Source organism: Protopterus annectens, chromosome 8.part0 (genome assembly GCF_019279795.1).
Source record: "Protopterus annectens isolate FY-2018-M chromosome 8.part0, PAN1.0, whole genome shotgun sequence".
In the NCBI taxonomy this organism is placed as follows: Eukaryota; Metazoa; Chordata; order Ceratodontiformes; family Protopteridae; genus Protopterus; species Protopterus annectens.
This window is the reverse complement of record NC_056741.1, coordinates 262,165,238-262,187,784: the sequence shown is the minus strand read 5'-3', so window position 1 is coordinate 262,187,784 and position 22,547 is coordinate 262,165,238. Positions and strand designations below refer to the sequence as shown.

Below are 22,547 nucleotides of genomic sequence, written 5' to 3'. Positions count from 1 at the left end.
ACAGGACTTCAGTAGATGCTCAGGATTCTCCAGTGAGGACCCTCTGACAACTTAAGATTCTAAACACATGCTGATGGCAACTATGGAGATTGGAAAAAACAACCTCAACAGCAAACTAAAATAATTTTGTTCGGGGAGGCAGGAGCCTCTGAGCTATGTTTTTGACCATGCTGCTTACCACTGGTCTCCTTACTGATCCATTCAATCCCTTATGAGATGAAAGGAGAGCATCAAAGGAGTGCTGTCACCCATGGAGGGGACTGAGCAGTTTTTGGTATCAAGATCCCTAACCTTCGTCTTACCATAGCTGTGACATTGGCGTCTGCATTGGCGTTTGGACATATGTGCTTCCAAGCATTCTGTTTCTGACTGCAGCACAACACGTTGCTTAAACAAGCTGTGGTTTCACAGTCATGGTTATCCCTTAATGGATGAAGCCTTCCTACCCTGAGAGGGGGCAGCCAGTATTAGCCACCTCACTCCCATATCCCCCATGCTGACTCTTCTAGTGCAGCACCAATAAATGAACACATCATCTAAGTTGCAGTCATAGCTTTATCACTCTATGTTACACATCCAACCTCTGAAGTACTTTAAAATGCAACAAGAAAGTACACTGGAGGTACTTCAGCAGAGTCTAATTAACAGGAAAATGCTCCAAGGAAAACAGTTGCAAATGTTATTAAAAAAATCATCAATATAAGTTTTGTTCACATGCTTCCCTTTGAGTACTACCAAGGTTTTTAAATGACTCTGACACCTGAAAACTTGACTTTTACAGGTGTGGTCCCAGCCACAAAAAATATCCCAAAACAAAATAAAAATTTTAGGGAGTATTAAGACAATTAGAGAGATCAGAAAGACTGAAAGCTGTAAACTAGAAAAAAAGTGAAGCAATTCAAGTTGGTAAGGTCAGGGAAAAGAGAAAAAAATAAACAAATACAACTCAAGAATGGCACTTATTCAAGACAATTATACCACCAAGAACCCCTGACGAGCTATGTAATGGGGACAGTAATGGGATACCATCCTCTCAAAAAAAAAAAGACCTTACCTGTCGAAGGGCATGATGCCTTAGCATGCTCTCCTGTTTGCTGATGTTAGGAACGGCTGGAACTGTAGTTGGGGATAAGGCTGCCTGCTGCTGCAGTCGCTGCTCAATTTCCTAAAAGGTTAAAGAATTAGATCACTGCTCCAGCTTTATTTCAAAATAACGACAAAACATTTTCACTTACACAGTCGGCGATAAATGGAAATATCAATTACCTTCAATAAGAAGTACGTTCTAGAAAGAAGTGTTTAAATAGGACCTTTTGTTTTATTTATACAAATTAAAGAGAACTGGTCTAACATTCATCTCCACAATCAATTCTTTCGTCTCCTTGCTTTACAATAAATCTTTCCATAGTTGTAATTAATAACCAGTCCCTTTTTCTTATTTTTTGCTATCCACCATCAGAAGTTGTGCAAATCACAGATTATACATTACATGCTTTATTTCCCAAAGCTGCCTTCATTTCCATTTTAACATCATGAGTTCAATCCAACTTCATGTGGAGAAAATAAACTTGGCATCTAATCTGTAGGATCAGTTAACAAAAGACCATGGGTGGGCAAACCTCCTCATTAGATACGGTTTATTTTTTCTCAGCCAATATTTTCTGAACAATAATATTCATGCTTTACCTGCAGATTCTACCATTCAAATCATTTTCACAAGAATAGCTACACGCAAATCCTCCAGTGAGTGGGTAAGTTTTTTTTAAATGTAAAAAAAATGACATTTTTGGTTTGGGGTATTTATAGGTTCATAGGTAGGTACCAGGCTATTGGCCCTAGGGCCTATATAAGCCTAGCAAAAGGTACCCTGGCTTTCGCCACCCAAGAAAATTATTTTCCTGTGCTACTACCGAGCAGAGCCACAGAAGTGATCCCCGGGGTGAATTTCCTATCTCCCATCCAATCATCAAGATTTTTCTTGAACAGTGCTAATGAAGAGCTTTATTTGATATAGATAGGTAATTTGTTCCAGAATATGGGAAGTCTCTGGGACAGGAATCTATCCCTCCAGCATGTTCTGTTTATTGTGGTGACGAGGTTTAGGTCCCTAGAGCGTGTAGCTCGTAGGGATTGGGATTTCTTTAAGTGGAGCATGTCTAAATGCTCTATGTTTGACATAGCTTTGAAGAAGCGTACAGCCTTGTACGTGAAAGCGCTCATCTCTCCTGTTTTATATTAAATAAAGAAGAACTGTTTTTGCTGCATAATCGTGGTGGTCCTTATCCTTGTGTTTTTCTACATAGCTTTGTGTGTTAGGCAGATATCGCCTCTGAGAAGGCGATATGCAACGGAGTAAAGCTGCAGTTTTTGAGACTGTCTGCATAGGGCATCTCTTTGAGGCCGGTAATCCTCTTTGTGAGGTATTTCTGTGGCCTTTCCAGTTGTTGTAGATGTCTTGTGAGGTACATACCAAAAGGGGAATTGTACTCTATAATGGGTCTAATGAGTGACGAGTAGAGGGGAACAATGATCTCTTTTTTCCTGGATGAGAAACCTTTTGTGATGAGGTGTGCCACATAGAAGGATTTCCTGACTACTGTAGCAATGTGATTATCAAAGGAGAGACTACTGTCTACCTGTGTCCCAAGGTCTCTTATCACACTTTCGGTGTTAAGTAGACTACCACCTATGTGGTAGTTCATGGGTACTGAGTTTTACCAAAAGGAATGACAATGCACTTTTTGGCATTGAGCTTGAGGCCATGGTTTTGACACCAGGCATCTGTCTCAGCAAGGCCCTTTTGTAGGATGTCCACATCTTTTGGAGTGTTGATTATGGCTCCTAGCTTGTAGTCATCTGCGAACTTAGTTAGCCAAAGACCTTCTGTGTTGGCCTGTACTTCAAAGAAGTAGATAACAACAGGAGAGGACCCAGGACTGAACCCTGTGGTACTCCACTTGTCACTGGTCTGAAGCTGGATTTGGAGTCTGCTACTTTCACAGTGTGGGTTCTGTCAGTGAGCCAGTTACAACTCCATCTTGTGACATAGGGATTTATACATAGTTTAGTGAGTTTATCTATAATTCCAGAGGGGAATGGTGTCAAAAGCCTTGGCGAGATCTAGATAGGCTGTGTGAACCACCTTACCCTCATGTACGGGCTTTGGTGACTGCTTCAAAGAAGTCTATCAGGTTTAGGAGACATGATCTGCCTTTTACAAACCCAAACTGGGTGAGGTCCTGAGTCTGGAGATTACCAGTGTCATTGTTTATAAGTTCCATGATGATACGCCCATAGCCTTGCAGACCAGGCTCTAGGCTAATGGGGCGGTAGTTTCCGGGTCTGTGGTGGCTCCCCCTTTGTGGAGTGGGATAACTGTCGCCTGCGCCATTCAGTGGGCACATAGCCTGAAGTGAGGCTATGATTGAACATGGTACTTAGGTGGGGTGCCAGTTTGTTCTGTAGTTATGTAGAACACAGCCTGGGATGTCGCCAGGTCCCATGGATGCTGTGTTCTTGGCTTTGGATAGTGTGTTTTTTACCTGTGCAGCTGTGATTACAGGAACTTTGCATTCTTCTGGTATAGAGAAGGGCCCTTTAGGGGATGACAGAGGGGTAAAGTTAGCATTGAGCCTATCTGCCAGGATGCTGGCAATATCCGCTGGTTCTGTAAATTTAGTGCCATTGTGCTGTAACCTGTGAGCAGATCTGAGTGTTGCCTCTGAGATTCTTGACATAGCTATGCAGCAATGCTTTGTGGCTGCCTTTAGAGTCAGTGGCGATTTTGTTTTCATAACTAGCTTTGGAGGATTTTATGAGGGATCTCAGTTTCTTACTGAAGCTGACCAGGGAGTTTCTCCAATCATGGGATTTTACTCTTTTTTTGCAACAGTTTCTTTCTTCTGTTGTAGAGTTTGTTTATGGCAGGGGACCACCAGATTGGCTTCCCTTTTTTGGAGGATAGCATCTTGGTTCTGTTAGGAATTGCACGATCCATGTCTTAAGCAGCATGAAGTTGGCTTCGGAGAAATTTTTTACTGTGGTTTCCCTAATGGGGGGTGGGGGGTGTGGATGTCTAGGGTGATTAGCTTATGGTCTTGGATTCCTGACCAAACGAGGAATTGACCTCTGGTGTGGAGCAATCAAGCCGGTTGCCCATGTTGGTAATAACCAGGTCCTAGGATAGGCTGCTGCCCTGTGCATCAAAGTGTGGTGGGAATGCATATGCTGTCAGGGTTTTCCAACTGAAGGATAGGGAGTCCACCTTCCAAGCAAGTGGGTGGTACGCCCTGTGTGCAGAATTTCTTTAGCTGGTGATTGCGGGGATGCAAATAAGTCTATTTCTGGAAGCCCCATTTTCTTGTAATGGTTTTGAAGATGTCCGGATGCAGCATCCATTCGTGGGCATCCGTGGTAGTCCTGCTTAATATGTCTGCTAGAATGCTTTTCCTGGTACAAAATTGCTTTTAACTGAATGTTGTAGCTCAGGGCCACATTCCAGAGGTCCAGTGCCATCCGCAAAGAGGATACGAATGTGTGCCTCCCTGTTTGTTGATGTACCACATAACTGTGGTGTTGTCTGTCCTTATCAATTGACCTTGTTGGAGAAATGGTCTGAATGCCTGCATTGCCAGTTTTACTGCCAGCATTTCCTTTAGATTTATGTGTAGGTGCAGCTGGTCTTGAGTCCATAAGCCTTGTATGCACTTGTCCAGCATGTGTAGGCCCCCAACCGAGGTCTGAGGCGTCCGGTGATGGTTTTTGGCTTGAGTACTGTGGAAGGGCAATCCTGTGTTTGATTGACAAGCCTGAGCCCACCATAGGAATTCTTGCTTCAAGCATGGAATAATTGGAATCTGGGTTTCTAAGCTGTGCTTGTGTTGAGACCATAAATTCCTTAGGTACCACTGTAGTTTTCTCATATGCAGTCTGGCATAAGGAACCAATATTATGCAGGATGCCATGAAGCCCAAGGCTTGCAGTACTTTTCTTGCTGTCAGATGGTTCTGCTTTGTTAATGCCAAGAAGTAGTGAGGTAGCTGCTCCTGTTTTTCTACTGTTAGGAATGCCATTTGCTTTGATGTGTCCAACTCTGCACCCAAAAAGGTTATTCTTTGGATGGTATCAGCCTTGACTTGTTTTTTATTGACTGTGTATCCCAGGGCTTGTAGCAGGTAAATGACCCTTTGTACGTCTTCTGCTAGCTTGTTTTTGTTGTCCGCTTGTATCAGGCAGTCGTCCAGGTAGGGGTAGATTTGGATTCCCTGAAGCCTGCAATGAGCAATTACTGATGCCAGGCATTTCGTGAACACTCTGACGCAGTAGACAAGCCAAAGGGCAATGCTGAGAATTGATAATGCTCTGATCCTGCAAGAAATCTGAGGTATCTTCTGCAATTTGGTCGTATGGGGACGTGCAGGTATGCCTCCTTGAGATCTAGAGTTACCAGCCAAGACTCCTTGCCCAGCATGGGAAGAAGCTGCTGTAGAGTCAGCATTTTGAATTTTGGAACAATGAGGAATGTGTTTAAAGCGGACAGGTGGAGAATAGGTCTCGATTTGCTCTCTTTTCTTGGTACCAGGAAGAGTCTGGAGTAAAATCCCTTTCCTTGCTCCATAGATGGTACCTTTTCCACAGCTCTCATCTTTAATAATTGGGATATTTGTTTTAGAGCTTCTGCCTTTTGATTTGGAGGTAGGTTTGGCATTCCTCTCTTCCCTGGTAGAGTATGGAAGTGAAACCTGTAGCCTTGGTCTATTGTCTGTAAAATCCACTTGTCACTTGTGATGTAATGCCAGTTTATTGAAAATAAGGCTAGCTTCCCACCTAAAGGTGCTTCTAGTTGCTCCCTGGTAGGCGGTGCCAGAGCCAAGTCACTGTGATTGTCCTGTAGTTGTGGCTGTACTTCGCTGGTTGTTACTCTGCCACTGGCGTCCCCTGTAGGCACCCCTGGATTGGTTTCTGCCTCTTGAACGCCTATTCCTGCCCCTCTGAGCTCTGGATGAGTCTGGAAAGGACCAATTCTTGGAGGGCCAATTCCTGCTAAACCTTGGCAGTTGGACCTGTAAGAAATCTTTTACTGTTTGGACAGATTTTGCCTTCTCTTCCATCTTCTTCAGCACCTGTTGTGCAGGAGAGCCAAACAAATTGATCTTATCCATAGGAGCATCTAATAGTTTGGACTTGACATGGTCTGGTAAGGCCTGCTCTTTTAACCATGCATGCCTTCTGATAACTGTGCCAGTCATGGCTGATCTAAAGGAAGCCTCCAGTGCATCATAGCCGCATTTTAAGGAATGGTTACTGACTTGCTGAATGTTATGTACCATTTCCTGAACAGATTTTTTGTCTAATGATTCATCAGAGGACAGTTTTTTGGTTAACTGGTCTAGCATAAATTCTTGATACTGGATCATGTGAAATTGACAGTTCAAGGCCCTAGCTGAAAGAGTAGCAGAAGTGTAAACTTTTTTACCCCATCTAAGGATCTGGATTCCCTTTCTGAGGGGAGGGGGTTCTTAGCAGAAGTAGCTGCTACAGCCTTAGGTCCGTGAGAGATAGTCTCGGGATCTGCAAAAGGAGCCTTATACAAATGGTAATGTGTGTCCGGGACCCTGTAGTATCTATCAGGCTTAGCAGGGGCCGGAGGTAGAGAATCAGGAGCAGTACAAGCATCATTAAATGCATCATCTACAACAGAAAGAACTGGAGGTATGGCTAAAGGCCTATGTTGTGGTAAATGCAGAAAGGTTCTAAGCCTTTTCTGAGTCTGAAAAATCCTGGCCCTGCCACTGAAATTGTTCCCTCATAGCATGCAAGGTTTCCCCAAAGGAAAATTCCTCAGGCGGAGAGGCAGAAGGGATGGACTCTTCAGCATCAGAGTCTTCATAAGGGGAGAAAGGAGCCTCTGAGGGTCAATCATCTGAATCATCAGAGGAATCATCTGTAGAAAGTGGCTGAGGGGGCTCTGCCTCTAGGCCTCTTCTCTGAGGTGTATGAGAGGCCCTGTCTGGTTGAGGTTGGGATCCCCGGATTAAAGAGATGAGATCCTCTGCTAAACTAAGCATTTGAGAACTAGAACTGGGCCTGTGAGAGGGGGTCTTAGCAGGCACAGTCTTAGTAGCTTTAGCTGCTTTAGCCCTGGCAAAGGCCTTAATGGACATGGCTGCAGGTGGCCTAGCAGCTCCACGCAGGTTGAAATATCCAAGGGAATAGTGTCAGATAATTCCTGAGAAACTGCAACAGCAGGTGGGTTTTCTGAAGCCGATTCCACCAGGTTGGAAGAGGCCTCGGTAGAAGGTAAAGCCGCTGAAGGAAGAACCGCTTGCTCGGTTTCAGCCGAAACCGACACTCGCGTTGTTTAACCGGTTTCGGCTCGCCGCGGACCGCGACTGTCGGTCCTTTCCCGCTTTTAGACATTTATGAAGTCGGAGGATCCGACGGCATAATATAAGCAAAATCGGAGCCGAAAAACTCCTCAGCAAATTCAGACCGACGTCTAAGCGTCCGCCGGTTAAAAGAAGCACAGGCTAGACAAGCTGCTACGTCGTGGTCTGGGCCTAAACAGGGTAAGCAGTAAGAGTGGAAATCTTTATGAGGTATTTGTTTCCCACAAGTTAAACAGTTATTCACTTTTTCTGACATCGGCTGAGGCAAGAAAGAGTCCCCAATGGGGTACTTAGCTTTTTAGAAGTCTTCGTAGTAGTATTCGGTAGTAGTAATCTCTGGTTCTGACCGACCGGCACTTGCGAACAGCTTCTGCTTCGGGCGCCACGCGGCAAGAAAGACTGAGGAAAATGGCGTCGGCTGATGCCTTTATACCCGAATAACTGCAGCTATGACGTCGGGTGAAGTGCGACACCAGCCGAGGCCAGACCCAGACTTTGGAATCCGGCCGACCGAAGGGCTGCCTGACGACAGGACAACCCATTTGTAAGGACTGCAGATGCATCCTTGAAGGACATCGGAGTAAAGCTGCAGTTTTTTGAGACTGTCTGCATAGGGCATCTCTTTGAGGCCGGTAATCCTCTTTGTGAGGTTTTTCTGTGGCCCTTCCAGTTGTTGTAGATGTCTTGTGAGGTACATACCAAAAGGGGAATTGTACTCTATAATGGGTCTAATGAGTGACGAGTAGAGGGGAACAATGATCTCTTTTTTCCTGGATGAGAAACCTTTTGTGATGAGGTGTGCCACATAGAAGGATTTCCTGACTACTGTAGCAATGTGATTATCAAAGGAGAGACTACTGTCCACCTGTGTCCCAAGGTCTCTTATCACACTTTCGGTGTTAAGTAGACTACCACCTATGTGGTAGTTCATGGGTACTGAGTTTTTACCAAAAGGAATGACAATGCACTTTTTGGCATTGAGCTTGAGGCCATGGTTTTGACACCAGGCATCTGTCTCAGCAAGGCCCTTTTGTAGGATGTCCACATCTTTTGGAGTGTTGATTATGGCTCCTAGCTTGTAGTCATCTGTGAACTTAGTTAGCCAAAGACCTTCTGTGTTGGCCTGTACTTCAAAGAAGTAGATACCAAACAGGAGAGGACCCAGGACTGAACCCTGTGGTACTCCACTTGTCACTGGTCTGAAGCTGGATTTGGAGTCTGCTACTTTCACAGTGTGGGTTCTGTCAGTGAGCCAGTTGGCAACCCATCTTGTGACATAGGGATTTATACATAGTTTAGTGAGTTTATCTATAATTCCAGAGTGGGGGATGGTGTCAAAAGCCTTGGCGAGATCTAGATAGGCTGTGTGAACCACCTTACCCTCATGTACGGCTTTGGTGACTGCTTCAAAGAAGTCTATCAGGTTTAGGAGACATGATCTGCCTTTTACAAACCCAAACTGGGTGAGGTCCTGAGTCTGGAGATTACCAGTGTCATTGTTTATAAGTTCCATGATGATACGCTCCATAGCCTTGCAGACCAGGCTCGTTAGGCTAATGGGGCGGTAGTTTCCGGGGTCTGTGGTGGCTCCCCCTTTGTGGAGTGGGATAACTGTCGCTGTGCGCCATTCAGTGGGCACATAGCCTGAAGTGAGGCTATGATTGAACATGGTACTTAGGTGGGGTGCCAGTTTGTTCTGTAGTTCATGTAGAACACAGCCTGGGATGTCGTCAGGTCCCATGGATGCTGTGTTCTTGGCTTTGGATAGTGTGTTTTTTACCTGTGCAGCTGTGATTACAGGAACTTTGCATTCTTCTGGTATAGAGAAGGGCCCTTTAGGGGATGACAGAGGGGTAAAGTTAGCATTGAGCCTATCTGCCAGGATGTTGGCAATATCCGTTGGTTCTGTAAATTTAGTGCCATTGTGCTGTAACTCAGAGCAGATCTGAGTGTTGCCTCTGAGATTCTTGACATAGCTATATAATGCTTTGTGGCTGCCTTTAGAGTCAGTGGCGATTTTGTTTTCATAACTAGCTTTGGAGGATTTTATGAGGGATCTCAGTTTCTTACTGAAGCTGACCAGGGAGTTTCTCCAATCATGGGATTTTACTCTTTTTTTGCAACAGTTTCTTTCTTCTGTTGTAGAGTTTGTTTATGGCAGGGGACCACCAGATTGGCTTCCCTTTTTTGGAGGATAGCATCTTGGTTCTGTTAGGGATTGCACGATCCATGCACTCATGTAAGTGCTTATAAAGTGTTTGTGTGTAGGATTCAGCAGTGTACCTCTATTGTTGTCCTTCATGGTGTCGTCGTGAAGAAGTTTGCTGTCTTAAGCAGCATGAAGTTGGCTTTGGAGAAATTTTTTACTGTGGTTTCCCTAATGGGGGGTGGGGGGTGTGGATGTCTAGGGTGATTAGCTTATGGTCGGATCTGACCAACGAGGAATTGACCTCTGGTGTGGAGCACCGGTTGCCCATGTTGGTAATAACCAGGTCTAGGATATTGCTGCCCCTGGTGGGGGTGTGGATAAGTTGATCCATGGCATTGGAATTTATGAATTCTAGAAAACGTTGAGCACAAGAGTTGGTACATGAGTAGTTTTCCCAGTTAATGGTAGGGTAGTTGAAATCGCCCATTATTAGGGTGTTAGGTTGTACCCTAATATTTTCCAGTGTATTAAGAAATGAGGAGTGGGAATCCTGGGACATGGTGGGGGATCTGTAGCAAGCTACAATTTGGATTGCGGTCTTGCCCAGAGTTAGTTGCACTTGGATAGTCTCGGATGCATTATGCTGGACAACTAGCCTGGAGGTGTGGATATCCTTAATGAAAATGGACACACCTCCGCCTTTAGTGTTTCGGTCCAGGTTAGGTGGCCGAAAGGTGTGGTATGAATTATAGCCTGGTAATGCAGGGGTACTCTCTGGAGCCTTGAACCAGGTCTCTGTCACTGCACAGATGTCGAAGTTCTCCATTTTAAGGAGTGCCTCGAGAGAGTGCATTTTGAGGTTTAGACTTCTATCATTGAGTAGCAATACCCTCAGATTCTTCTTGCCTGTACCTGTTAGGGTGGTGAATTTGTCATTTGAACCTTGCCTAAAAAAGGCACTATAGGGGTGGCTAGAGCCTTAGCCAGTATCTGGAATCCCAGGGGCGACAGGTGCAGGCCATCTCTGGCAAAGCATTGTGGCTTGTCGATCATGTCATCCCAGGCAGACAGATACTGGATTCCCCTTAAACTGACACCAGAAGCTTAGCCAATTGTTGAAGTCAATCATTTTGTCCTTGTACTGTGGTATCATTCTGGGTGATGGCAGGATGCTAATCAGGGCTAGGGTCATACCTGCCAGGGCTACAAGATCGGACAGCTCCTCCATGTTGCTTTTCATGTAGTCCAAGGAGGTAGGTCTCAGGTCATTCACACCAACATGGACAATGACAGAGTCATATTTGTACTTGTTGTGGAGTGACCTGAGTGCATGCGTTATGTAGCGGATCCTGGCACCCGACAGGCAGCTGACAGTAACTTTCTCCTTGTTTAGCCTGGTGAGTGGAACATCAGTGTGCCTGACTATAGAGTCACCTATGACTAGAGTGTTGGGTATGTTGTTATGCCTTATGGGCTATGTTTGAGTGGCACACTGAGTTTGTGGGCTATGTGTCATTTAGGCTGTGTTGGGTTTAATGCAGCTTAACCAAAATAAACTACTACATACAGCCCACATTTCTTACAATGTTGGATACACAATCCACAAGGGATGCTTTTTTGGCTCATGCATGGCATCCTTGTACCCGGGTCCAGGGTAGAAGGGTGTGTGCATGTCACAAACTCCAGTACTCAAACCAGATCTCACCTACAAGAAGACACTTAAGGAGCTTGCTTACAAAAGACTCTCCTGTAACTCTGGCAGCAGCAAGAGAGGCAAAAAAGGGGGAACAGAGATAAGGAGAAAGCATCTAGTAATAACAACCCTTTTAGAAGATCGACTGGCATGGTGAGCACTCATATCAGTTATATCTTAGCATTCCTCAAGAATGGGTGCAATGTTTGGATAAAATCCAGTAATTACCCATGTTGGCAGGACAAACTCAAAAGGAAGCAAGTAAGATTCAAAAGAAAACACCTAGCAGCACTGCCCTTACAAAGGGTGCTCTACTGTAGTGGAAACAAACTAACATTAAATACTGACAACCAAAAGGATCTAGGAGACAGACTTGCAGTGGACATACCTATGAAACAAGTACTACAGGCTGATGACCTCTAATAGAATACCTTTTCACAACAGTCAAAGGCCGGAGGCCACTTATTGAAAGAACACCAAGTAAAGAGCAATTCCCCTGAGTAATGTCTGCTTGGTCACTGCAACACTTCTTTATACAGGCAAAGTACACAAACAACTGATCTAATTCATGCATCCTCTGACAACATAAGTCACAGCTGGGAGTGAATTTCATGACTATGAAGGATATGCTTTCCTCAGTACAGTACACCTACAGAAAGAGAGGAAAGCAAAAAGATTAGTTAAGCAAACAAGTGTTATAGGTTCATAGGTGTTTACTAGGCTAACAACCACAAGGGCCTTTTTACGCCTAGCCATGCATCCCAAATCTCTGACGAGTTCTGATACCCTTGATAAGTGTAAGCATGGGCCTGGGAGATGAACCATTTACAGATTACCTATTTGCATCAGAGACACAGGTGCCAAACCAGGGATGAATTTCTGGCTTCTCATCCAATTGTCCAAGTTGCACTTGAATTGGATTAGGAAGGACCTCTGCTTCACATGGATGGGAAGCCTGTTCCATAGACGAAGTAGTCTCTGGGATACACACCTCTCTCTCCAGTAGATCCGATTTATATCACAGGCAAGGTTTAAGTCTTTCGAACAGGTAATTCTGGTACTGTTTGTTTTGTGGATATGCAGGTGGTCCATCAGACTGGGGTGTGACAACACCCTGTAAGCCAGGTATAGATCTCCCCTCAAAAGCCTGTATGAGACAGAATACAGGGATAAGGCCTTGAGGCAGTCTGCACAGAACATATCACTTATGCCCTGTATTCTTTTAGTGAAGAACCTCTGTGGACGTTCCAGTTGTTGGATATGCCTGGTTAGGTACATACCAAAGGGGGCACTGCACTCAGTGATAGGTCTGATGAATGCCGAATGCAGTGGGACAATGACTTCCTTGGACTTCGATGATATGCCTTTGTTTATAAGTTGTGCAACATAGAATGATTTCCTCACCACTGTAGACACGTGATGATCAAAGTCTAGATTACCATGTGTGTGTGTACCTAAGTAGTCCCTGACTACTGGGTCAACTCTAAGCGGTGTGTTGTCAATATGATAGTTACCAGGGATGGATGACTTCCCAAATGATACTGTTATGTATTTCTTGGTATTCAGTTTTAGTCCATGACGCTGACACCAGTTCTTTGTCTGTGTCAGCCCCTCCTGGAAAACAGTTGCGTCGGTGTGAGATTCAATGACCGCTCCTAATCTGCAATCATCTGCAAATTTAGTCAGCCAGAGACCACTGACATTGGCCTTGACTTCTGAGAAGAAAATGCCAAAAAGGAACGGTCCAGGGACTCCACTTGTGACTGGCCTCTACGTAGAGGTGGACTCCCAAGTCTAACTTCCTGGCTCCTGTCTGTGAGCCAGTTGGTTATCCACTGGGCGACATACGGGTTTGTACCTAACCTCTCGAGTTTGTCAACAATGCTCGAGTGGGGTATTGTGTCAAATGCCATGACCAGGTCAAGGTAGGCAGTGTGAACCATTTTGCCCTCATCCATTGCTTTAGTGACCTTCTCAAAGAAGTCCACCAGGTTAAGTAGGAATGAACTGCCCTTTATGAAACCAAACTGGGCTGGGTCCAGTGTCTGAAGATTTACTACATCTCTACTGAACATATCCATGATAATTCTTTCCATGGCTTTACATATAAGACTAGTGAGACTTATCAGTCTGTAGATGGCCCACCCTTTGTGCAGAGGGATGGCTGTTGCCTTTCTCCATTCATAAGGCATGAAGCCTGTTTGGAGGCTACGGTTAAGTAGCAATTCCAGAGGCCCTGATACGGAAAAAATAAAAACTAGGCATCAAAGAGACCAGGTATTTCAGGAAAATGAAATAAAAACTCTTTACATGAGACCCTTTGAAACTCCAAAACTTGCTGTTTCAAAGTAACAGTAGACACTGTATGTTCATGTAAACAAACTTCAAATTAATTTGAACTAGCTTATTCGAGGAATGGAGAAAAAATACAAATAATGAAGATCATTTCCTGAGGGGAAGAGTGGTTCTTCACTGGGACCTAAGATCAAGAACGTTCTTCAAAAATGGTTTGGAAGTTTTATATAGAACTTAATTTCAGCTTTCCAGCAGTGAAGGAACTAAGGTTGGTCATGAAGATGCCTGAGGCCAGTGTGTTACAAGGAGAAATATTGTTGAAGTAATTACATTGCTCAAAAACACACACAGATTAGCAAACTATGAAGAAAATCTTTGGGCCAAAGGGGAGAACATTTTGCTTGACCTTATAAATGACCTTAATGAACAAGTTTTCTGGTGGATTTCACAACTTCCAAAATTTCTTTTGGCAAGTCCTCATATTCATCTCACAACAGTTTTCAACTTTGATTTAGTCACAAGGTTTGTTTCAAGAACCTGCAGCAAAGCTATAGTAATAATGATCCTCTGTAAAGGAGATTCTCCATCCAACTCTGACAGTTATAGGTCCACAACAATATATAAGGCCAATGGGTGAATACTATCTGAATCACACTCACAGACACAGGCAACATTAGTGACTTTGACCCAAACTGGTTTGGTTTTGTGAAGGCTAGAGAACCTGCCTCCTGAACATGGCAAGTGTCAATAAAACAGTCGCACAGGCAGTGAACAATGGCCTCTCAGTGCATTTTTCCCTCTCCTTTCTTCTTGTTCAGTTTTAAGAAATGTAGGTACTGCAATGTAAAGAGAGGACCCTGGTGAAAAGAGCATGAATATAACAAAAATTGATGTGCTTTTTCTTACTTTTACATAGGGGAATGACTGGATTAAGGCCCTTGCCTTGATTTAATAGCAAGTTTTATGGGGAAGCAAATAAAAAACTCTGAATACAATGAAAAGTTTCCCTCTGGCACATAAATGTTCACATGCAATGTGTGTAGTGGAAGGCAACTGTATATCTGGCTCTCATGTTTCTATGGAGATAATCTGATAAGGTGGCAATAAAAACAGTATACTTCTTTCTTTCAGTGGCTAGGATATCATGTTTTCCGAAAGCATTCAAGTTATTTTCTACATCTGGGAGAGGAATAAAGACAAGACAAAAAAGCACTTACTGGATGTAGAAGCACAGGCTGCGTCTTAGCATGGATAATGTTCATTATCGGTTAATTCAAGCCTGGGAATGTGGCTGTCAATCTGGGAAAATTGTTTCTTTTAGGAGGGCTGAACTTCATTATTTGAAGATGTAGATAAGCTTGGTGTGTTAGTATTAAGTTAACAGGTTTTGGAGGAATTCTGCGGGTGTGTTTGTTTTTTTCATTTGAGGGTTTTCATTAAAACAAATAGTTTAGTAAGATGTGACATAGGTTCAAATGGATATGACAAGAAACAACTGCATAAAAGATCAACCTTCCGAATATTAACATATGCATGTAACACTAAAGATGAAATTAGTCATTTAAAAATAACTGTTATATGTAACAAGTGGGAATAACTTTTTATCGTATTGACACTTTCCATATTATCTTTAAATGTGAATGGTCCCCAGATATATATACAAAAAAGTGGCAAAGTATATTTAAAAAATACAGAATGCAAACAGCTATGCTACAGGAGACACATTTGGAAAGAACTAAGCATGCAAATTTGATAAAGAAAGGATTTTGGGATGGTTACTCAGGGGAATATATGGGACAAAGAAAAAGGGGAGTACTTATATTAATTGCAAGAGGAGCTCCAATAGTGACAGAAGAGGGGGAAAAAGACAATAACGGTAGATTTGTAGTACTAAGGGGTTACTAGTTAGGGAGGAGCACTACACTGGCATGTATATAAATCCCACATAAAACTGCTGCAATGGAGCTTAAGAAAATTCTGGGACAAATAATCAGTTTTCAGCAGGGAATATTACTTATAGGTGGGGACTGGAATTTGATTTGTGACAATGAGGATGTATATGGGCACCCAGAAGGAAAAATATAACAAAAGAGGGTAGAATTTTGAAGAAATTTATGAAAATATTTTGTATTAGTAATATTTTGTAGTAGGAGTTTAGAGAGAATTTACGTATTATTCCCCAAGTTACAAAAATTGAGCTAGGCTAGACAGAAATTATATTTCACAGAAACGTGCATTTAATTGAAACTTTTGATATGCATTCAATAACTATTTCAGATCACTCAGGAATAACTAAAATAAAAGTGCAGGGTATTGAGACAAAAATGAGACACTGGTGTTTCCTGGCCTATCTGTTAAAAAGAGAGGAATTTATGGAATGGGTAGTGGAAATTAGTCAGGCATTATTAGAAAAGATAGAAATTTCTTCTGAAAATACAGCTAGGGCGTGGGATAACAGAGTGGAGTTTAAAATAGGGTGAAATGTGATATGGTTAAGAAGTAACAAGAATTATTTAGAGGGATTGAAACAGGTTGAAGTGCTGCAGTATAGGGGGAACTTGACAAATCAAGAAGAGGTGCAACTGCAGAGTGCTAAAGAGAAAATAAGGGACTACCTCAATAATAGGCACGAATTTAGAAATATTGCTGTTAAACAACTATTTTTGATAAATCCACAAAACAGCAGCGCAGGAAACAGAAAGTAGAAGGGGTTGTTGCCAAGCTTAGGGAGCCTATAACAAGGAAAATAACCAGAGATTCTCTACAGGCATTAGAAATATTTTGGAAATTCTATGAAAATCTCTATAAAAGAAATGTGCAAATCAAGAAAAAGTACAAATAAAAATGTTTATGGAAGAACTAAACATGCCAAGGTTAGAAGTATATGAGGCTCAATTGCTAACAGAATAGGAGGAGATGAGATAAAAATGGTAATGTATAACTACTCTACAGGAATGTTTCCAGGAATGGATGGTATTTCTGTGGAAGTTTGGAAGTTACTTGGGAAGAAAATGATTTTATTTAACAGCATTTTAAAAGAAGGAGCAGCACCAACATTCTGGAAGAAGAGAGTGATGGCTGCAATACCTAAAGATGGTAAATATCCATCAGATCCAGTTTCATACAGGTCCGTTTCAATTGTAAATTATGACTATAAAATGTTTAAGTCTATAATGGCTAAAAGAATGGCAAAGGTGATGCCAAAATTGATAGATACGGCTGAATGTGGTTTTGTGGAAGGGAGGCAAACACTTGACAACATTAACATAACAATGATGATCCAGAGGGAAGCAGAATGTAATAAAATACCACTGTTTGTTGGTGGATCTTGATGTACAGAAAATATTTGACAGAGTAAGCTGGAATTTTGTGAATAGAGCAATGGAAGCAGTTGCATTCCCTGATAAAATTAAAAGTTTGATAAGGAAGACATATACAGAATCAGAGGTGAAAATTACAGTTGGGGGGGGGGTTGCTCTGATAAGTTCTGTTTGAGCAGAGGAAACAGGCAGAGTTCTCTTTCCCCTTTGACATTTGCATTACATTTAGAACTACTGGCAAAGAAAATAAAGACCTCAAAACTTCAAAGATATAATTATGTGGTAGTCAAGAAAAGCTGACTTTATTTGCAGATGATATTATTTTATACCTGATAAAATCAGAAAAGGACATTTCATTGTTATGGAACATTTTGAGAAAAATTCAGGTCTTTTAAGGATATCAAAATTAAAGAAGATAAAACAAATGAAACATCTGTAAACTAAGTGCCCCCACTCATGCTGGTTCAGCAAAACACATATTTGTGGTGACATGATAAAATGAAGTACTTGGGAATATGGATTAAAAAGGATTCTGTAACAGCAGCTAAGGATTATAAGAAGGGAATTAACAAAAGATAATACAAGAACTGAGAAACTGGAAGCTCTGTTTAATGGATATGGATAGCAAGATACAAATCAGTAAAAATGCTTTAGCCCCTTTAGTTTATACAGAGGTCAAGCACATTTTTATCAATCAGAGAAGATGTGGATAGCAATAAAGAGTTGAAGGATTTTATCCGTGAGGGAAGGTGGGCAAGAGTTAAGTGGGACAAATTGATCCTTCCAATGGAACAAGGTGGTTTTGGATTACTTGATTTGAAGGGGTATTTAAAAACTACACAGTTAAGTCTCCTATATATAGCACAAGCAGAAAGCTATAATTCAAAGTGGAAAGAGATGATGATGAAACAGGGGAAAAACTCAAGAAACAAGGAGAGACTGGGATTTTGGATGCAGACCCTTAAGGAGAATAACAATAACCATACAGAATACTACATTCACAAAGTAGCAGAAAGTACTCTAAGAACTAAATCAAAATGTGGGTGAAAAAGGAGATTCTGTCAATAGGGATGACTGCAATTAGGGATACAGAGAATAAGCAAAAGAGACTGGAATTTACTGAAGAAAACTGGCAAAGGAACCACGGTACTGGGAGCAAGTAATTAGAAACAGAAAAGTAAAAGAATGGGAAGAGGCCAAGAATTCATTTGGACTGCAGACTAGAGATTGCCTTCCCTATCAAGGGCTGATGTCACAGTATAGGCAGAGAGAAAGAAATAGGGGGATTCAGAATGAAAGCAGAGCACTGGTAGAGTTTTTAGTGGAATCTGCAGCAGAAGCTGCTGTTAAAAAAGGGATAATTAGTAGGGCATATAAAATACTGCATGATAATTACAGGAATCAGTGGGAGGAGATTAGAAAGGATTGGGAAGAGAGATTGGATATACAATTCATAAACAAACAATGGGGAATGTATGGTTCCCAAACATGTAACAAAGTCTAGAAGATTTAGGATATGTACTTGGAAGTGGTTGCATATCTATTTTTATACCCCAAGCAGATTCCAAATAACTTTTACTTGGGTAGATTGTAAATTCTGGAGGTGAGATGATGAAGAAGGAGGTAACTGGGAATATATTACGTTGGCAGACTTTAAAATTTCCCTGCAGACTACTCTAACCAAAATACTGGGTGAGCAAATTAGAGTACCTAAGGAAATTATATTTTAGCTATGATACAGAATCAGAATTGCCTAGACATAGTAAAGCCTTGCTGAGTTTAATTCTGGTGGCTGCCAAAAAAAAAAACAATTACTAGAAAATGGAAATCAAAGCCTAAATCAACTGTACTAAACATACAGAATATAGTAAGAGAGAGAAAAAAGTGGGATCTTTAGGAAAGAATAGGAGCAAATTACATAGAAAAAATGGGACTGGGACTTGTGGGAACAATATATGCAGAATAATGTTTTGGAAGAGGAATGAGGCTTAAGGGAAGGTTGCAACTGAAGATATGTAAATACGTTTTATTTTCATTTATATAAATGTACGATTGTCTATGTCATAAGTGATAATTTACTAAAAATGTTTGTTGTTTAAAAAAAAAGCAATACTCTTCTAGAAATTGACAGCACATAAGAGACCTCGGCACAAATGTGAATAAGTTACTCTCATCTGACCACCAAATTTTCACAGTAATTAGAAAATCTATCTGGCTCAGCTGGTATCAAAAGGAATTTCCCTCAACCCAAGGATGTCATTACTCCGCTGGACTCCTCCTTTACCAGACCCATTACTGAATACAGTGCCCTTTTCAGTAAGTAAGTAACAAAGCACATTGTCCAATTACAAGGACCACGGAGATTTCTAAGTAAGAAAATCAAGTCTTGAAACCTCCAGCTATCCTGAAATAAGAGCTTGACTATGATTATCCTACCAGCTCCTTCAAAGTGATCTATTTCTAGACTACAGTGCCATAAAGGAGCCGGCTCTATTTGAATTTCTATACATTAGCAACAGCAGTGAAATATCCAACAACCATACAAAAAATCTTAACCTAGTCAGCAAGTTACCAAACTCACTCCATCTATGAAACTCCATCTACATACAAAGCAGAGCCCTACTACGGCTACCATCAAAGCAAACACAGGAGAATGGACAGGTAAACTGGATTTAATCCAGGGATTACTGGTTACGTCACTCCTCGAAAAATGAGGTAAACATTACAATTAGTGTTTTTCTTAAAGACATTAGTTGTAATGTTTTTTAAAACAAAGCGTCTCTCCCTATGGGTGTTTAAGGGTTAGGCTTGTTATGATTTCTGTGATTGTTTGCCTAGTAACTTCCTGTGTTTCTAAGTCTAGAGAATGAAACAGACAAGTCCTCAGATGGAGATAATCAACCTTCCATAACACCAGAGTTCTCACTACTCGGAGATGTAATAAATATTTGATCACCTTAACAGCTGGTGTGAGAAATACACCCCCTCAGTAAGTAGACTGCTAGGATCAAGTCCAACACCCCCACAGTAAGTAGACTGCTGGGATCTACAAAAACCCCACAGTAAAGAGACTAATGGGATCTCTTCTTCTGTGATGTCTAGGTGAGCTGCTTTCTCTTTTAAGCTCCCATGGTCAGAAGAGTAACCACCCTCTGCCACTGCAGACCATGACATCATTCACCTGACTAGCACAGTGAACCCAGCCACTTACTTCCACAAGCCTGTCCCTCTTTACTAAGAAGGCGCACTATGGTGCAGCAGTAAAAATGTATAAGGATACACAATTCCACAACTTAGAGAGATCTACAAAAAAGCAGCTGCTGAGTGGACTGAGCATACACACACAAAGGAATGGCAAAAGGGTAAAAAGAACCCTCTGAGAAGGAATCTCTCACTGGCATCTATGCATCTGATATATGCAGTCCTCTGCAGTAAGCACACTGCTGGGAAGAATCCCAAGCAGCACAACAAAGTTTGTGAGGAGGTCAAAACTCAAAAACAGAAATCTAACGTATTGAAGTGGCAGATTTGTTTTAGGAAATCATATATTTTTATAAAAGTAGACATTAAATACCACTTGCTAACAAGACATTTCAATACATTAAAAATGTATATGCCAAATGGTTCACAGGTTTAAAGAAGCCTGTAGCTAAGTAGCCACCGGGAAGCTTAGCCATGTCACCCAACAAATTAATTACCCCTAAAAAGTAAACTATTACTACATATCCCAGGTGTAAATTTACAATCTGCCATCTGTCAAGTTTGGTTTTGAAGAAAGCAATGGAACTGTTTTGCCTGATGTGTAAGGGGAGTGAAGCAAGGGATACAGTGGCTTAGTCATCCATTATGCCAGTAGGTGTCTTAACATGGTGGTGGAAGTTTAAATCTTTGGAGCAGTGTTTCGCCGCACTGCTGGTTTGGTGGAGTTAGAGGAAACCAAGGATAGAGGTTAGGTTACTCACAGCACAAAAAAGTTAAGCACAGATTCCCATGGAACACTACATAAAACAGAAAGTACAGTTGTGTACACTTACCATAAATGTAGATGTTCGAGTGTATTCACTGTTGCAGTCATCACACTTGGGTTATACTGCCAGGGCTAGCCCTCAATCGGCCCGAGTACCAGAGGTTTAGTATTTCTGCGTTGGTTGCTGTCACTCCAGGACTGACATCAGGTCGTCAGTAGTATAAAAACAGGCAGCCGGCGCCATTACATCAGTTTTTCTTGCCCCAAATGTCAGGAGCCCCCAAATAGGGAGCTAGGTTATGGTGGAATACCACCACCAGTAGGAAGTAAACACCAATAGCCCTGTAGAGAGAGAGAGAGAGAGAGAGAGAGACACAAGGGGGCTGGAGGGTGGGAAACCAGGACTGCAACAGTGAATACACTCGAACATCTACATTTATGTTAAGTGTACACAACTGTACTATGTTCTTCATGTTTCACTGTTGAAGTCATCGCACTTGGGTTGATTCCCAAAGCTGAAGAACGGGTGGAGGAAGTCAAGAAGAGTTGGGGCTGGCTAGTATGCCCTGCAGGACTGCGGTTTGGCTTTGGATTTGGAAAAGATAGGCAGGTGGTAATGCTTGGTGAAGGTATGAACAGAACTCCATGCTGCAGTTAGGGACCCCTCTGAGAAAGGCTGCAGAGGTTGAAGTTGCCCTAGTGGAATGTGTTCTCCCCCCCCCCCCCGTGGGGTTGGTTTCCTGTAGTGTTTGTAACAGAAATGGATACAGTGTGCTATCCATTTGGAAATGGTTTGTTTTGATATTGCCTTGGCCTCTGCCCCTGTTACAAAGCTGAATAGTAACTGGTCAGATTTCCTAAAGGCAAATGCAAAAGACAAGAACAACTGAAATCCAAAAACGTACCACGGAGCCCTTGTACCAGCAACAACAAGTAGTAGTCTTAATTTATTTATCACAACGTTGCCACAAAGGTGCAGCTTCCTCAGAGAAAACAAATTAACAATGAGGTAAAGTGCACGCCCTTTTATACAAAGCAAGGAAATGACAACATGGTAAGGTGAAACTCATTGTAGTAATTGGTAAACAAGTAAAGTTCACAAGAACAACTTGTTCCTCAAAGAGAAAATGCAAACATTCATTCATGTTAGTAATAAGCATTTCAAAGTGTGGAATGTTACCAAAGAAATAAACATAAAATTTAAAATGACATATTTAAAATTCTTAAAATATGTGAAAGAAATCATAACGTTAAAGTAAAAATTCAACATAAAAAGTCATTCAAATAGCAACTCATAAAAAAGTAAGTATAATATGCAGTAATGGATTAAATCTTAGTAAAAAAATAAGGGTAATCCATTATAAGTATGAACCATAATGAGCAACTTCATTATGGTTCATACTTATAATGGATTACCCTTATTTTTTTACTAAGATTTAATCCATTACTGCATATTATACGTACTTTTTTATGAGTTGCTATTTGAATGACTTTTTATGTTGAATTTTTACTTTAACGTTATGATTTCTTTCACATATTTTAAGAATTTTAAATATGTCATTTTAAATTTTATGTTTATTTCTTTGGTAACATTCCACACTTTGAAATGCTTATTACTAACATGAATGAATGTTTGCATTTTCTCTTTGAGGAACAAGTTGTTCTTGTGAAGGCTTCTACTTGTTTACCAATTACTACAATGAGTTTCACCTTACCATGTTGTCATTTCCTGCTT

At 41.7% G+C, this 22,547-nt stretch overlaps 1 protein-coding gene across 8 annotated transcripts in view; it reads right to left on the bottom strand.

Moving 5' to 3' along the window:
• The window catches only part of GATAD2B (GATA zinc finger domain containing 2B), a 1,632,840-nt gene that overhangs the window by 162,165 nt on the left and 1,448,128 nt on the right, over window positions 1-22,547 (bottom strand). For all 8 annotated transcript variants that reach the window (XM_044079739.1, XM_044079738.1, XM_044079745.1 and 5 more), the window contains one exon: window positions 1,055-1,165. In XM_044079739.1, the coding sequence (XP_043935674.1) occupies window positions 1,055-1,165 (111 nt within the window). The remainder of the gene's footprint in view (window positions 1-1,054; window positions 1,166-22,547) is intronic.